General features: G+C 55.0%; 1 protein-coding gene across 23 annotated transcripts in view; it reads left to right on the top strand.

Annotated features, from left to right (window-relative positions):
• GRAMD2A (GRAM domain containing 2A) overlaps positions 1 to 16,343 on the top strand; it is a 34,654-nt gene that overhangs the window by 15,967 nt on the left and 2,344 nt on the right. For 4 of the 23 annotated variants that reach the window (XM_082735758.1, XM_082735764.1, XM_082735743.1 and 1 more), the window contains 11 exons: positions 9,016 to 9,198; positions 9,461 to 9,553; positions 10,904 to 10,961; positions 11,339 to 11,414; positions 12,007 to 12,110; positions 12,659 to 12,757; positions 12,882 to 12,953; positions 13,477 to 13,551; positions 14,733 to 14,874; positions 15,121 to 15,220; positions 16,086 to 16,190. In XM_082735758.1, the coding sequence (XP_082591884.1) occupies positions 9,068 to 9,198; positions 9,461 to 9,553; positions 10,904 to 10,961; positions 11,339 to 11,414; positions 12,007 to 12,110; positions 12,659 to 12,757; positions 12,882 to 12,953; positions 13,477 to 13,551; positions 14,733 to 14,874; positions 15,121 to 15,220; positions 16,086 to 16,190 (1,055 nt within the window). In that variant the 5' untranslated portion in view covers positions 9,016 to 9,067. Of the gene's footprint in view, positions 1 to 5,829; positions 5,896 to 9,015; positions 9,199 to 9,460; positions 9,554 to 9,954; positions 10,066 to 10,434; positions 10,962 to 11,338; positions 11,415 to 12,006; positions 12,111 to 12,658; positions 12,758 to 12,881; positions 12,954 to 13,476; positions 13,552 to 14,732; positions 14,875 to 15,120; positions 15,221 to 16,085; positions 16,191 to 16,343 lie in introns of those variants that run through there. The other 19 variants (XM_082735762.1, XM_082735745.1, XM_082735744.1 and 16 more) reach the window with 12 other exon arrangements.

The raw sequence follows: 16,343 nt of genomic DNA, 5'->3' as shown, positions 1-16,343 counted from the left end.
ATGACCAGCTTCTTGTCTGGAGACAGCCAGGCCTGAAGTGGCTGGCCAAGAAAAAGTGGTCTGTGACCAGGTCCAGGGGTGCTAGCTCAGACAGATGCTGCTACAGCAGGGGGAATGTGGGATGAGGCCGGCGACAGGCAGGTCACTCACTGCAGGACCAACCGCCTGCTCCTCAGGGTGGCCTGGGCTTCATGAGAAATCCTGAACATGCCCAGCAGCAGTTTCCCTGTTTTGGCTATTTGTCCCGTCTGTCTCCCTGGTGACTGTTCTTGCTCCGCAGGCCTTTGAGCTCTGGCCAGCAAGGGGGCAGCCCCTGCTGGCCTCAGACCTCTGGTGGAGGGATGCTGTGGGGCAGCTGGGCCTGAGCTGCGGGAGCCAGGCGCTGGGTGGGGCCCAGGTGCAGAGAGGGCTCTCCCCTCCCGGCAGAGGCTCCCTGGCTGCAGTCCCAGGAGAAAGAGTCAGTCACGCAGGACCTGTGTGGAGCTCTGCGGGTGCCGTTGGGGCCTGGTAGTGCCCCTGTCTCCGCTTCCCATAGGCAGCTGCACTTCTAGGCATGCCTCCAGGGGCATGATGGGATGTGGAGGTCTCAGTGTCAAGGGGAGGGGCGGGAGCAGGGGTGAGGCTCAGTGGGCAATGCTGTGAGAACCGGCCCCCTCCCTGGGGCTAGTCTATGACTTCTCAGACCCCCACAGCAGCCCTGAAGATCTGCAGATCAGAGAGGGGATTTCTCCCCATTTTACAGGGGAGCAGACCCGGAGGAAGGTGGCTGGGGGCCTCCCAGGAGGAGATGAGGGCAGCGAGAAGCAAACCAGAGGGACTGCTCCTGCTCCAGGTCTGGTGTTCGTGTCCCGAAGTCCCAGTGCAGCCGAACACACTACACAGAGGAGCTTCTCTGTGGGCAGTGTTTGTTTCTTCAGTACACAGTTATTGAGCACTTACTGGATGCCTGAAGCTGAGTGCGGGGGCTGGGGGTAAGAGATGAATAAGGAAGCCAGTCTTAGTGGGGGACAGCCACTTAAATGAGAGGTACAGCAATGAAGATATCTGAACAGACCGTGTGTGGAGGCAACGTGAGAGGGGTCAGCTCTCCCCAGAGCCTTCCGGCTTACCAGGCTTCGGGGAGCGGAGGTGTTGGGGGATAAGAGTGGAAGGGTCTCTATCGTGCGCAGCAGCACGGTAGCTAAGCAGGACCCAGGCAGAGCTGGGAGGGCAGCCCATTAGCAAGCCTCCCAAACACCTGAATGCCTGAGAGGAGTCAGCCTGAGCACGTTGATCCTGAATTCCATCCCTGTGAGGATCTGGGCCTTTCTAGTGTGTCCCGAGAGCCCAGATCTGGATGGCAGGGGCAGGGTAGGTGGGTCCAAAAGCAGGGAAGAGGGCAACTGGGGTCCTTTAACCAGAGTGAGGCCATTCAACCAAGCAGCTAAGGGCTTGGCTGACCAGTTCTGAGCTCCACAGAGAGACCTGGGCAGTGGGCAGCCTCTTGGCTGCCAAGAGTGGGAGATGGAGCCAGCCTTGCCCTTGGCCCGCCCACCTCCCACTGGGTGGAAGGCCCTGGAGTCTCTGACATCCCTGTAGGTAGGAGTTCTTGTTGGCAGCAGAGCTCAAAGGGGTCCTTGTTCAGGCTGGATGCAGCCACCCCCAGAGGGCCAAGCCAGCTCACATCTCCTCCCAAACAACTAGTTCTCCCAGTTTGTTTGCGTCTTTGAGCAAAGAAGATAAAGTCTTGCTGAGGGATGAGGGGGTGGGAAGGGGTCTGATCTAGGGAACCCCACATCCCAGACAGGCCCCTGCATAGCCATCTCAGCCCAAGAGACCTCCTTTGGTGTCCCCAAAGGGGACTGGGATGCTACAGGAGAGGGCAGAACACCGGGCCCCAGCCCTCTGGGCAGCATGCTGGAGGAGACAGTGCAGAATTTCGGCCGAACTGGGGTTTGAGTTCAGCTCCTCCCCAGTTGAGCGGTCGGGAGCTCATGCCTTACCTGTCTGGGCTGCCTCCTCATCTGTATAACCGGACAGACAGATGGACGCTGTAGCTGTCCTCCGGGCACACCTGAGCCACACCTGTTCCCCACCCTTCTCCCCAGGGGCCCCCTCCACTTGCAGGGCTTGACCTGGTTTGAACCTTCTGAGTCCTTCCCCCCACTGACCCTGAAGGCTCGCTGGGGGTGTGGTGGAACCCAGGCCTGGGTGTCAGGCCTCCGCGGGTTCCGGCCCTGCCAACAACTGTGTGCGGGGACTTCACTGGAGCCTCTGTTCCCCACCTGTGACATGTCTGCAGAATCACCTGCCCCACGTGAGTGGCCGAAATGACATCACAGGTGTTCTCTGCTCTGTGGGCTTTGGCCAAAGCTGGTGGGGGATTCTGTTCTGGCTGCGAGTGCTGCGGCTGTGCACTGCCCGTCTCATAGGCCCCGGTGAGGATTCATTAGAAATGGAGTCGGTTGGGCCAAGGTCATCTCTTCCTCCAAAGAGGCTGCTGGTCAGCTCGCAGATGGCTTTGTGTGGGTCTGGAACACCTGTGCTTCTCCTGGTGGCAGCCACGGTCATTTGGTCCAGACTGTGATGACTTGGGAAGTAGGGCACCTGGCCTGCCACCTTCCCATTCATCTCAAAGCTGCCCCAGGTTCTCAGAGGGAACTAAGCACATCCCTGGCGAAGGTGTTCTCAGACCTGCTCCTGGGAAGTAGGGTTCATACCTGTGCCAAATGCCTGCCCCTCCTGAGTGCTTTGCCAGGGCTGCTGAGCTGGACAGCTGGATGGGGACCCAGCATGTGGCACACCCCCCTCAGTGCCCCAAGCCCCACCCCTTCACACTCAGGATGGGGTTCAGCCATGTGCTTCTCTCCCCTTTTCTGGTCAGCAGAAACAGCAAAGCAGCTGTCCTAGATAAGGAATATCCGCTTAGAAAATAAAATGAGGTCCAGCTTCTGTGTAGGAAATATTAGGATTGTTTTTGCAAAAGAAGATCGCCTTTTCTCTCCGGGTTTTAGAGTACTGATGATAAGCCCAACTCTACCCACCTTATTCCAGTTTCCCTTTGGCAGAGGTCTTGTCAGCCAGTGTCTGGGCTGTGTGTCAGGCCTATGACCCTGGAAAGACATAGGCAGGCTCTCGGGAAGGACCCAGAGCCAGGCTGTGCTGCACGGAAAAGTGCTCCTGCTTCTTTGGCTTGACCTAGTAAATGTGTTGTGTGACCTTAACGGAGGAAGGAAATCTCTGTGGACATGTGATTCCTGTCTTGCTGAAGGCGTTCTTGGAAGTCCAGAGGGGCAGGGCCCCAGATCCAGAGCCCAGGCAGGGGGTCTCACCCTGGATTCCAGGACGCATCCTTCTCCTTCTGAGCTGCAAAGAAAGGAGAGACATGGGGGGCAAGATTCATCCAGTGGTTTCTATACACTGGTTGCATGTTTCAGATCACCTGAGGGCCTTGAAAAGCCTGGAACTGAACATGGGCCTATCTTATGACCCACCAATTCCAATCCTAAGTGTTTACCTGCAGGAAGGAATACTTGTGTCCACACGACAGGTACTGGAATGTTCTTGGTCACACTTTCGCAATAGACAAAAGCTGGAAAACTGCCCAGATGCCCATCTAGAGTCAAATGAATAAATCAGTTGCAGTAAGTCCGTGTATTGTGATACAAAACACTAGTGAAAAGGCGCAGTTTACAGCTACACAGCCACAGAGAAGGGTACGTGTGCGACGATTCCATTCATAGGAAGCCCGCGGAAGCCCGGATGGCGGTCATCCTTGTGGGGTCTGGGGGGAGGCCTTGAGACTGGAAGGAGCAGGGGGCCTCTGGGGGTGGTTTCCAAAGTGTGTTCTATTTGTGAGATGCACTGGATCGTATACTTGTTTTTTGTGTTTTGTTTTTTTTTTTAAGATTTTATTTATCCATTTGACAGACAGAGATCACAAGTAGGCAGAGAAGCAGGCAGAGAGAGGAGGAAGCAGGCTCCCTGCTGAGCAGAGAGCCCGATGTGGGGGCTCTATCCGAGGACCCCGGGACCAAGACCCGAGCCAAAGAAGGCAGAGGCCTTAACCCACTGAGCCACCCAGGTGCCCCTGTATATTTGTTTTATGTGTACTCTTCTATGTGAAAATTACTCTTTACTAAGAAGTTGAAAATATTTCATTACCTAGCTGAAGGTGAGAAAGTGTCACTGGGCCCGGCCTTGACTCTAGTATCTCGAATGTCCAGAAGTGAACTTGGGAGATGAGTCCAAGTTGCCCCAGGGGACCCTAAAGGCATGGCTGGTTCAGGCTGCTGCTAGGCCTGGCTTTCTGCTTCAGTGTGGCCAGGGTACGGCTCCAGCCAGAGGCTTATGGGAGCCTGGAGTTGGGTGGGAGGGGAGGTTTGCCCCAGGGCTACGGAGGTTTAAGTGTGGGCAAGCGGGGTGGGTAAGCTAGACTGTGCCTGGGCACAGGATGGCCCAGGGGCATGCCACTGAGTGGACAGTGCAATGGAGGTGGGAGGGTCCGGCCTGTGTTTTCCCCAAATACTGCATCCCATCCTGTCTGAGCCACTTTCTCCTTTTCCTTATGTCTTCTGTCTCCCCCCGAGCTCCCCTTCTGATCAGTCAGCCAGCATGGACTGTGTGCCTGGTGGTGCTGGGCCCGTCTTGATGCCTGCACCATGGCGAGGTTCCATCCGTCTGCAGGGGACCCCCGTGGGCTCTATCTCTGTGCTTTTCCCTCCCCTCCTCCCTCTGGGAGTATCACCGTCTCTCTTTCTCTGTCTCCTTCCCTTTCAGTAGCAAACACCGAGTGCCCATTGTATGTATGTATTTATGTATGTATGTATGTATGTATGTATGTATGTATGTATGTATGAAGCACACACCTGGGGGAGCTCAGAGTGGACTGGGGGCAGACAGATGTGTAAACAGAGTGTGCTTACAGTCTGGTGTGGTGGGTGCTGGAAGGACAGCAGGATGGAGGTCACAAGGGACTGCAGAGGAGGGACTGACCAGCTCTGCCCTGGGGGAAACCAGGGAAGGCTTCACAGAAGAGGTGCCATTTGAACTGGGGCTCGAAAAATGAACGGAATTCCCCAGGCAGACGAGCGTGGAGAGGAATTCTGGGTTTGGGGTATGCACTGCTGGGGAGGGCGACTGACGGCAAGGAAGCTGGGGCACAGGGGGACCTTGTGGGGGAGCCTGGCAAGGGAAGCAGGAAACTCAGGAAGGCCCGCCGAGGAGGCGAGGGGAAACTCAAGAAGGAATGTCAGCAGCAGAGGGGCGTGTCGGATCTGGGCCCCAGGTGACTCTGCTGGCCAGCACGGGACAGGGCCAGGCAGGAGAGCAAGCTTGTCACCAGCGTTGGGGGAAGGGATGGTGGTGATGCGGCTGGCTGGCGCAGTTGGAGTGGAGAAAGGGGATGGTGTCCTGGGGACTTGGGATCCATTGGTGGTGGGGGTGGGGAGAAGACAGCTTCCGATTCTGGCCTGGGCCTCAGTGGCAGGAGGAGCCTCTCAGGGATGTCAGGTGCTCAGAAGGAAGCAGATCTGGGGGGATGACAACAAGCGTGTCTTGGTGGCCGCATCCCGATGGCAGGCTGAAGCTCAGGAGGAGAGAGGGCGTCGAGGTTAGATTTCGGTTTGGGAGTACCCACGTGGTGGGAGTAGCTTGAGCCTGGGGAAGCTTCGAGACCGGAGTGCTCGTGGCAGGTGTCCCGTGAAGCCTGGTCCACGAGTTCTGCAGGACACAGCTCGATTCTGGCTCCTCTAGAATCCCTCTTCGTTGTCTCTCCCTCTCCTGCGCCCCCCGCCCCCGGCTTTCTTGACTGGCCTGGCTCCTCTTCTGACATCTCCCCGAATCTGCTAGCTGCGCATCCCTACCCTTCCAGCAGCCCCATGGCAGGACCCACGCTGGGACTCCTGGTGGGATAAGGTCAGTGAGTATTTGTGGAGGGAACAAAGGAAGGCTTGCGGGTGGGCCAAGTACCTGTTCCGTCCTCAGGAGAGGCACCCTGCCCTGGGACCCGGCTCAGCAGGGTGGAAGGACCCCACCGGGGCCTCCCCCATCTTTGTCTACCCCCCTAATGTGCCAAGTGTTGGACATTACTTAATTACTTAATTACATTTTTTTTAAGATTATTTATTTATTTGACAGAGGGAGATCACAAGTAGACGGAGAGACAGGCAGAGAGAGAGAGAGAGGGAAGCAGGCTGCCCGCTGAGCAGAGAGCCTGATGCGGGACTCGATCCGAGGACCCTGAGATTATGACCTGACCGAAGGCAGCGGCTTAACCCACTGAGCCACCCAGGGGCCCGATTACTTAATTACTTAATGTACATAATAATATTGGGGGGGTGGCTTTGATTAAAAAAAACAGACATGGATTTGAAGAATTCTGATCTTACCCCACAGAGCACGTGTGGAGGTGGGTGGGACTGGATGGCCCAGGGGTGTCGTTCACAACACACAGAGTAACCGGCTTGACGAGGCCTGCGTGGGAATGTCAAGGTGGCTGCCAGCTCGGTGGGGGGACCCAGGCTGGTCCCCTCATTCTCCAACTTCCTGCTCTTGAAGCCTTTTCAGCGGCAGGGCCCAGTGGATCCTTGGGGGCTCCTCACCTGACTGGTTCTGTGGAGACCCCTCTCGCCCAGACCTACCTGGGCATCTGACTTCGCTCTCATGCCTTTATTTTTTACTCATCTAAACGCTGTAGGGGACTAATTATGGAAAGTCTGGCTCGATCATTTTGAAAGCGGTACATTTGGGCCCCAGGCAAGCTGTGTCAGGAGCATTACGAGGCCGTGCAGGAGGGACTGGCTTTCACAGATGGACAGGTCGGAATGGCTCGTAACCGTCCTGTTCGTCACGTGTAAAGGAGTTGCTTTTAAGTTTAAAGATATTTGAAAGTCATTTGCTCCCTGTGACTGCATTTTACCCCATTCTTCTCTTCCTGGAGATGCTGTGGGGAATGTACACAGCCTTTTGTTTTTCTCATGGTCTGTCCCTCCTCCAGCCTTGCTTCCTGTCCCCACACAGTCATTCCTCAAATGTGTCATGTGTGCCTGGTCCTCCAGGTCAGGGTGTGTTCCTTCGAGCAGGCCCCACCTCCTTCTCCTTCCTGGTGGCCCAGGAAAGCTCACAGGCTGCAGGGTCTGAGCTCTCCAAGGGCTCAGTGGTTTGACTTGTACATGCTCTGCCTCAGGGCACCCCAAGGTGCTTCTCCCACCAAGGCAAGGGAGCCAAGTGAGGAACTGAGAGATGGAAGACATGGAGGGAATTTACCACACAAAAAAGGAACAAAACCTCAGACAAAACTTAAAAGGCAAATGACCCACTGGGGGGATGTTTGCAAACATGATCGACTAAGGACTAATGTTCTCGAAAAAACATTTAATACAAATCAGTAAGACAAACATGGAGATGCTCATAAACAATTCACAGGTGGGATTCCAGGAGTTCATATGTCTATGTGGGAAACTCACTTAGCCCCTCTGTAAGCAGAAATGGAAATGAAAATAGTATGTTTCCACGTACCAAATTTGCAAAAGTGAGAAAAACAGAATAGCCAGGGTTGGGCCTGGGTGTGTCGGGAACGGGCCCTCACGTAGTGCTGATGGCCGTGGTCACAAGTAGAGCATCTGGAAGCACTTTGGGCGAGGGTCTAAAGGGCCTGAGAAGTATGCATTCTCCACCCACGAATCACACTTCTGAGAATCTGTCTCAGCCATGGACAGGGACACGGGAATTCCTCATGAGATCATGTTAAGCAACCAAAGTAAGACCTATGAATTATAATCCATGATTCCATTCATGTAAATTCTATATTTATGCCTAAACCTTTTCTTTGGATGAGTTTTTGTTTTTTTTTTTTTAAAGATTTTATTTATTTATTTGTCAGAGAGAGAGAGAGCGCACGCGAGCACAGGCAGACAGAGTGGCAGGCAGAGAGAGAGAGAGAGAAAAGCAGGCTCCCTACCGAGCAAGGAGCCCAATGCGGGACTTGATCCCAGGACACTGGGATCATGACCTAAGCCTAAGGCAGACACTTAATCAACTGAGCCACCCACGCGTCCCTCTGGATGAGTTTTGAAGAATTTTTTTCCTTCTGGGGGATTTTGATCATCATATTTATAGGTTTTATCTTTTTCATATTTTCTATTATGAGCATAGTAAAAATCAAGAGGAGAAGGGAAAATCCACTTGAAATGCGAATGATGGAACTAAACAAATCTAGAAATTACCTTTGGGGGTCAAAATACTAGCAAAACTTGTCACTTTGCAAGATTCAGGAAACCTATGTTGATGGGTGCACCGAAATTCTCCATAAAGGCCAGGGCAGAGGTCACCGGGCCACAGGGCTGCGGATGGGCTAATTTTTGAGGCATGGGGTCACCTGGCTCTTCACCGTGTGATACTGGGTCCAGCCACTCCCTCGATGGGACTCAGTTTCCTACTGCGTAGCAGCGAGGTAGGGGTCCGACTAAATCATCTCTGAAGATCTTGGCAGATCTTGGCTGAGCAGGCCACTCTGTTCTCAAAGAAGACATCTTTGACTTGCCCCGGTGACAGAGCTGAGAGGGACTGTGGGCAGGTGTTTGCAGGCCTCCGTTTCCAGCTCCTTATCGGCCCAGGACCTTGTAGACTGTTTGTGACTCCCGTGGTGCCCCGCCCTGGCCCTGCTTCTTGGCCAGCCTCTCTTCCTGTCAGCTTCTGGGCCCACACTTTTGGGGGTTGGTTGGACTCCTCAGGCTTTATCGATTCTGAGCCTGTGTCTTCCCTGACAGGGGCAGGAAGGGGGTTCCCTATGCTTTGGAGCTGTTTAGGGGAGGCATGAACTCAAATGCCACTGGGGAGCCCCACCTGCCCAGGGGGATGGCGTCTCCTCTCTCCAGGCCCCTCTCCCTGGGACATTTTTGAGATGGTTTGGCTGTGAGGCCAAGGTACCCTGACTGTCCGAAGGCCACCAGGCCATCTCCTGGTGCAGTGCCGCTCCTCCCCTCCGAGCCCATAGTTACCCCCCCCCACCCCCCATCCGCGCCATCTGTGCCCCAGCTCCTCAGCTCTGCTTCGGCCTCCTGTGCTCAGCATCCTTTCCCAGATCCCGATGGCTTATGGGAATGCTACCCAGGCACCTCAGAATCTTACACTGTCAGCCGGGAGCAAGTCTTCGAGTCCTCCTTCCCACTGTGCTTTCTTAAGTGTGGGGCAGGCCTACCTGCTTGGTGCCGCACTAAGGTAGGCTGATTTCCCTTCCGGTCTGGGCATAGACTGACCTGCAGGCTTCCAGAAAAGACAGCATGAGATTGCCCCTTCTGTCTGGAACCAGAGAATTCCTGCCTGACTTGCAGCCTCTGGGTGGTGACATCTTCAGCCTCAGCCTGAATAGCAGAGCCGGTCTGGGGTGCGGGGAGAGGAGCTGGCCTGGGCCTGGGGAAGCTGGTGGGGAAAGGTATTCCCCCAGAGCCGCTCTTCCTGATGTGGGTCTGTTTCTGCTCAGCGACCAACAGATGCGCGGAAAGACGGCTTCTCTGAAGAGCTCTGTGTCCTGCTCAGAGAAACTAGCCAGGGTTCAGGCACCCTTGGACTCCAGGTGAGGCCCCTCCCAGTCAGGTAGACCTATGGATTGGGGGTGGGAAGACCTCAGGAGGACCTTAAAGAAAGGGGCAAATAAAAAAGAGCGACATCGGGGCGCCTGGGTGGCTCAGTGGGTTAAGCCACTGCCTTCGGCTCAGGTCATGATCTCAGGGTCCTGGGATCGAGTCCCTCATCGGGCTCTCTGCTCAGCAGGGAGCCTGCTTCCTTCTCTCTCTGCCTGCCTCTCCATCTACTTGTGATTTCTCTCTGTCAAATAAATAAATAAATAAAAATCTAAAAAAAAAAAAAAAAAAAGCGACATCTTGCCATTTGCAATGACCTGGTGGGAGCTAGTGAGTACTAAGCTAAGTGAAATTAAGTCCCAGAAAGACAGATACCGTATGACTTCACTCATAGGTGAAATTTAAGAAACAAGTCAAACAAGCAAATGGGAGAAAAGGAGAGAGGGATGAACCAAGAAACAGACTCTGAACTCCAGAGAACACGCAGATGGTCACCCGCGGGGAGGTGGGTGGGGCGCTGGGTGACGCAGGTGGTGGGGATGAAGGCGGGCCCTGGTGATGAGGGGGACTATGGAAGTGTTGAATCACTATCTTGTACGCCTGAAACGATATTGCACTGTATGTTAACTAGCTGGCATTTAAATAACAACTTAAATCAAAGAAGGGGGCAAAGGGTTAAAGAAGGGGCAGAAAGGGGACCTTACATCAGGTGTAAGGCTGGGCGTAGACTGCCCCTTGCCTCTTCCTCCGGGCTGGGGCCTGTCCCAGCATCGGGGACCCAGCAGAGTCTAGGCTTCTCAGGTTACCAGCCTCCTCCCTGCCCACCTGTCCTCAGGCCAACCTGGCCGTTCCAGCACCACCCCCTCTCCCTCAGCCTCGGTAGGGTCAGGTGAGTCTGCTGAGCTCCAGGCTGCAGGGAGGAGGCTGCAAGGAGGGCCGTCCTGCCGGGATCATGGCCCACGGCCAGGCCCCGGAGCCGTGAGTCTGACATCTCCACCTCACCCGCTCCCCAGACTGGTCCCCATCCCTGGTCTCCCGCTCACCTAGCCTCGGGTCTACTCCTCTGCCTATCCTTTGGCCAGAGAAGAGGGAGAGGGTTTTTGATACCCAGGGGTGGGCAGCCGCTAAGCATCTCTGGGAGCTGGAGGCAGGAGTGCCCTTCCCCAGGGCTGCACTCCGCAGTCCCTGTCACCTATCACCTTGCTGTGGCTCCCAGAGAAAGGCCTCAGTCTTCAGCCTCTCGCCCAAGCTTCTGGCCTGAAGCCAGGGCAGACCTGGCACCGCGGATGTATGGGCAGGACTCGAGGGTTCCCTGTCCCTGGAATGGAATGTCTCCTTTGCAGTTTGCACTGGCCAGAGGGCTTGAAGGGTGAAGAGATAAAGAAGTGTGGCCGAGAAGGGGTAAGTGTGTGCAGGCCGCCTCTTCACTGCCCACCGAGGGAGGGGTTCTGGGCTGCCGGAATCGGGGTTGTTGGCTCCTTGGCCGCCACGGCCTGTCACCAAGGGAAACCTGAGTGAGTGTCCCCTACCGGGGTGGGGTGGTGCTTCACCCTCAGGTCATAGGCTGCCCATCAGGACCTTCTTTTGCCATGTCACTGAGAGACAAGCTGTGCTTGGAACTCAGCCTTTCAGCCCTGCTGACTGCTTTGTGCTAATTCCCCGGGGCCCCTGCCCAACACCGCCCCCCCCCCATGGCATTATTTCCTGGTAGCTGGTGCAGGGCCCCCTTGGTGGCTGATCTCCCCAGGACTTCTCAGCCCCAGCTTGTATGTTTGCAGACACTACTGAGTAAATACAACCAACAATACCACAAGCTATTTAAGGACATCCCCTTGGAGGAGGTGGTTCTCAAAGGTGAGCTATCTCCTAGGTGTGGCTGGACAGGTGCCTAGAGGGCCTGAGGCCCAGATCTTCTCCTCCAGAGCCTCCAAGGCACAGTTTTGATATGGGAACTGGCTGCCTTTTGGATGTGGTTGGGCCCACTTTCTTCAAAAGTCTGAGAAGAGTGGGCAGATCGAGGATATGAAATGGAATTTATGAAAGTTTTCTTGAGGCCATGTTCTGCTCTTAGCAACGGCTGTTCTTTCCTCCTCAGACCTCTCAGTGAGCATGGGGGAGCATTTGCACAACAAGGCCCTCTGTCCAGGGCGGGGCAAGGAGTTCTGCCCGAGGGAGTGAGAATCCATGCTTAGGGAACCCTTTGAAGCATGAGTGGAGGAGGAAGAAAGCTCTAGTAGTTTGATGGGCTTGGGTGGGGCAGTCAGGACTCTGGAGAAGGACTCAGGGTGCTGGTGGAATGGGTGGTTTGGGGCCTGGGGTCGGGAAGGGGGATTCTGAGGCAGGCGGTCCCAGACTCTGGGCTCTGGACTCCCGAGTGTGAGGACGCAGGCCCTGGGCCTTCGGGGTTGGTTTGCTCATGGCAATCTTCTTTCCTGCGACTTTCCAGTGTGTTCCTGCGCCCTCCAGCGAGACCTCCTTCTCCAGGGCCGGCTCTACATCTCCCCCAACTGGCTCTGCTTCCATGCCAGCCTCTTTGGCAAGGATATAAAGGTAGTAATAATGGGCCTGTGAGACCCCAGCCAGGAAGACACAGGTCCCCTACCCTGTGGGCACCTGCTGAAGCCCCTTACTGTGAGGCCCCCCACCTGGTCTCCTTCCAATGCAGGGCCCTGTCTAGACTCCACAGAGCCTAGAACAATTCACAGCCAATTCATTTGGTCTATGGGTGCCCCTGCAATGCCTTCAGGATCAGAGCGGGATGTCACACTTTGGGGAGCCATAATTGTGGCCAGGTGGTAGGTCAAGGAACTCCATTATGGAGTATGGCTCCATATGGTTCACCAGCACCACCATCCTCGGATTATCCATCCTGGATAATAGGGGGAGAGCCCCGAGCAGTGTGTGCTGCCAAGGCTGGCGCAGGGTGGCGGGACCCCTGGAAGGGGAGCCTGCGTCAGAGGGTGGAAGGCTCACATATTCTCCCACATAAGGCAAGGCTTCTCCATGGTGCCCATGCTTGGCTGGGGCTCTGTGCAGGAAGCAAAGGGACCGTGTCCTTGGGGGTGAGTCCTGAGAGAAGCACGCCTCTCCTCACTCAGGTGGTCATTCCCGTGGTGTCTGTCCAAATGATCAAAAAACACAAGATGGCGCGGCTTCTTCCCAATGGCCTGGCCATCACCACCAACACCAGCCAGAAGGTCAGTGAATCCCTGGGCCAGCCATCCCTGGTTAGTCTCCTGTCCTATCCCCAGGGTCCTGACTCTGGCACTTTCTTCAGTCTGTTCTTACCCCACCCTTTTCTGTTTTCTTTCTCTGTCCCAGTATGTCTTTGTGTCACTGCTTTCCCGGGACAGTGTATATGATATGCTGAGAAGGGTCTGCACACACCTCCAGGTATGGAGTTCTGGGGCAGGAGTTGGGCCAGAGAGGCTGCTCAGGCCTAGGCCAAGATCCTGGGACAAGGCTGTTGGGGGTGGTTGGCCCGTCTCTCCAGCACAGGCACCAAGGACAGGGAGAGGGGAGTAATGGGCTCAGGCTTAGCGTATCTGAGCTTGTTGTTGGATTATGAGCATGTCTCTTGGAGGCCAGTGGCCGCTGTTGTCCCCATGTGTACTCATTGTGCTTCTTCAGTGTGCAAACAGAAGCAAGTGGCTGCTTCCTAGTAGGCCTGCAGCTCTCTTTGGCCCATGGTGAGGAAGTAGGGAGGGGCAGCAGCATGGGGAAGTATGTTTCCTTGGTTTTGCCCTCTGCTCCAGCATTAACTCGGGGACTTCTGCAAGCTCTGGGAGCTGGGCTTCATCCAATGCAAGGGGGCTTATTTGGAGGTAAAGCTCTCTTGGAGAGTGCTAACACCTCCTCACTCCTGACTGTGGCTGTTCCTCATGGACAAGTGACCCCAGCTCCCTTTCTTCCTTAGCCTTCCAGCAAGAAGAGCCTGAGTGTAAGAGAATTTCCAGAGGAACCTGAGTGCGAGTCCCTGGTGAGAGCTGAGGTTGGAAGCAAAAGCTGCTGGCATGAGGGGGGTCTATGGCTCTGAGGCTTCAGGGCCTCCTGGGCAGCAGCCCACAATGCAGAACTGGGGCTCCAGGCTCAAGAGCCAGTGGCCGTGCTATGGGGTCCCCTAGACCTGACACACTCCACGCCATGAGCAGCCACTAGGTCCTGGGCAGATCTGCTGACTACCTGAGTGGAAGAGATGCCCATACCGCAGAACACAGTGCAGGGCAGAGCCCACAGCCAGGCAGCGCAGAGCCGGTGACCTATCCTCTTTTGTTTAGCAGGGACAGGAGTGCCTTCCAGGTGATAGAGAGGTCCTCAGGGAAGAACTCCAAAGGCTATCACTGGAGAACTCAGACTCATTTGAGATTTGCCAAGGTCCCAGCAGTCCCAACAGAGGTCCCAGTTCTGGGTAGGCAGAGCTGAGTTTCTACAACAGTGATGGAGATGGAAATGACCCCAGGGTGTTTGAAGTCTTCTTCACTAACCATTAAGCATTTAGCCAAGCATACAGTATGCACAATACTATGCAGGCGATAGAAGGTGCTGTTCCCATTTTTGTTGATGGGGACCCTAGGTACTCCTGCTAAGGTCAGTGATGTACTTAGGGTTTGAGTCCAGATTAGGAGGACTCATCCCATTTAAGATACATTGTGCCAAGCTTTCTTGGGCTCCACGGATCTGAGCACGTACCTGGGTTAGCTCACGTCTTAGATCCCGCTGTGGTTCTATACCAGCAGTCTTCAAAGACATTGTTCCCTGGAAGAATGGCTGGTCCCAGCAAGGGACCTGATAAGAGAGACACGTGGTTGCTATGGCAATGGTTTCCCTCCTCCTGGGTACCTGCCTTCATGCTCACTAGATATCCAAATTGGTAATATCTGGGGAAAAAAACTTTTTTAAGATTATTTTTATTTATTTGACAGACAGAGATCACAAGTAGGCAGAGAGGCAGGCAGAGGGGGGGTGGGAAAGCAGGCTCGCCGCTGAGCAGAGACCCCGATGTGGGGCTCCATCCCAGGACCCTGGGATCATGACCTGAGCTGAAGGCAGAGGCTTCAACCCACTGAGCCACCCAGGTGCCCCAATATCTGGAAAATTTTTGATAAAGCTAGTGTGGGCCCCTTAGAACACGTGACATCCCAAGGGGCATAGTTTCATCTGCCTTCTCTGCAGGAAGTCCTCATCCCTGAGATGAAGTGGAGAAAAGTGTGCCCTGCCTCCAGGTCCCTGTCCCTCCCAGACAACATCCCTTGTATCCCTCGGGCATCCATGGACTCCACGGACAGCTTCTTTCCCAGGAAGCCTCCTGGGTCTGGTGAGCTCAGCGTGCTTTTCTATGACAACTGCTTATACAGACCAGGCTTTCCCTGCCCCTACTACTGCAAAGAGGAAAAATCACAGCCAGCAAGGCTGCTGAGAGGTGTTTCTTACTTAATCCAAATCCATAAGGGAAAGCCAAGCCACAAGCCTGAGCAGCTTCGGAGAGTCGGGGAGGTGGGCTTGCTGGGCTGGGCTCCTGCCTCCTCCTCCACGAAGATGCCTAATTTCTCTCCCATCACAGAGAATGACGTCTGTGAGGAGGAGAAGCTGGAGGAGGAGCCCAGGAGTGACGGGAAGCTGAGGCTCTGGGATTATCAGCTCCTCAAGGTCATCTTTGTGCTGTAGGTGACTACATTGGGGATGGGGTGGTTAAACTCACCTGGGTGGCTGGCTGTTTGGAGCAGGGGCCTCTGTGTGTGGGGAGGTCACTGTCCAGAGCGAGGGGAAGGTCCTAAGTCAACTGAAAGCTCCTGGGTGGTGTCTGGAGCTGGCAGGCCCTTCTGCAGCAAGACTAAGTGTCTCCCGTCTTTATTCATGCACCCCTGTAATTTAGGGGTAAGGCTGTGCAGTAGGGAGGGGCAGGGTAAGAAGCTGTTGAAAAAAGGAAAACGTGAACAGGACTGGGGAGGGGGACAACTAACAAAATTGGAGAGGGCCATCGGATAGACTAGGGGAGAGCCATAGCCTTCCTGCCACCCACCTTTAGAGCAGTTTCTGGAACCCCAGACTTGTCTGTAATTCTGCCTAAGGACCAGCAGAGGGGTGAGCATGGTGGGGCGTTCAGTGAACAGCCAGCTCCTGGTGTCCCCTCTTCTTACCTCATGACCTTCTCCTGCTTCTGCTGGCTGAGTTCCCATGGTCAGCCTCAGCATTTTCTGGGAGAGTGGGCCTACCACCTCCTAAGGATAATCTTGGTGGCCTTGAAGAGGAAGCACAGGACCAAAGTGGCTGGTCAGAGGGAAGGTGGGCTGAGTTTAAGGACCCAGAAATCCTGCTGGGCTTTGAGGACACCTCCATGGGGATGAGTCTCAGGACCCCCACGTGGCCCCTGGACACAAAGATGTCCAGGCCTGAACGTAGCCGAGAGGCAAAGAGCTCTTTAATTCTTCCAGTTGCGGGAAGTAGCTTCGTTCCCATTCCTGGTTTTGGTGAGTTTCTAAAAATGTCCTTTTTCCAGGTGAGATATCCTTATCTCTCTTTCTCCAGGATCTGCTTCTTGGTCATGTCCTCATCCTATCTGGCATTCCGCATCTCCCGGCTGGAACAGCAGTTACGCTCCCTGAATTGGGACGGCCCGGTCCCTGGGCACAGGTGACGTCCTCTCTCTTCCCAATGCCTCGGGAACTGAAGGTAAAGGACGGGAGCCAATACCTACGGCCAGGCTGCGTGTCGTCCTGGCTGGAGTTGGCCTTGCCCTTGAGCTGGCTTGACAGCTCAATCTGCCAAGCAAGGTTGGACAGATCG

Source organism: Mustela nivalis (genome assembly GCF_964662115.1).
Source record: "Mustela nivalis genome assembly, chromosome: 6".
NCBI classification, from domain to species: domain Eukaryota; kingdom Metazoa; phylum Chordata; class Mammalia; order Carnivora; family Mustelidae; genus Mustela; species Mustela nivalis.
This window is presented reverse-complemented; position numbering and strand designations above follow the sequence as displayed.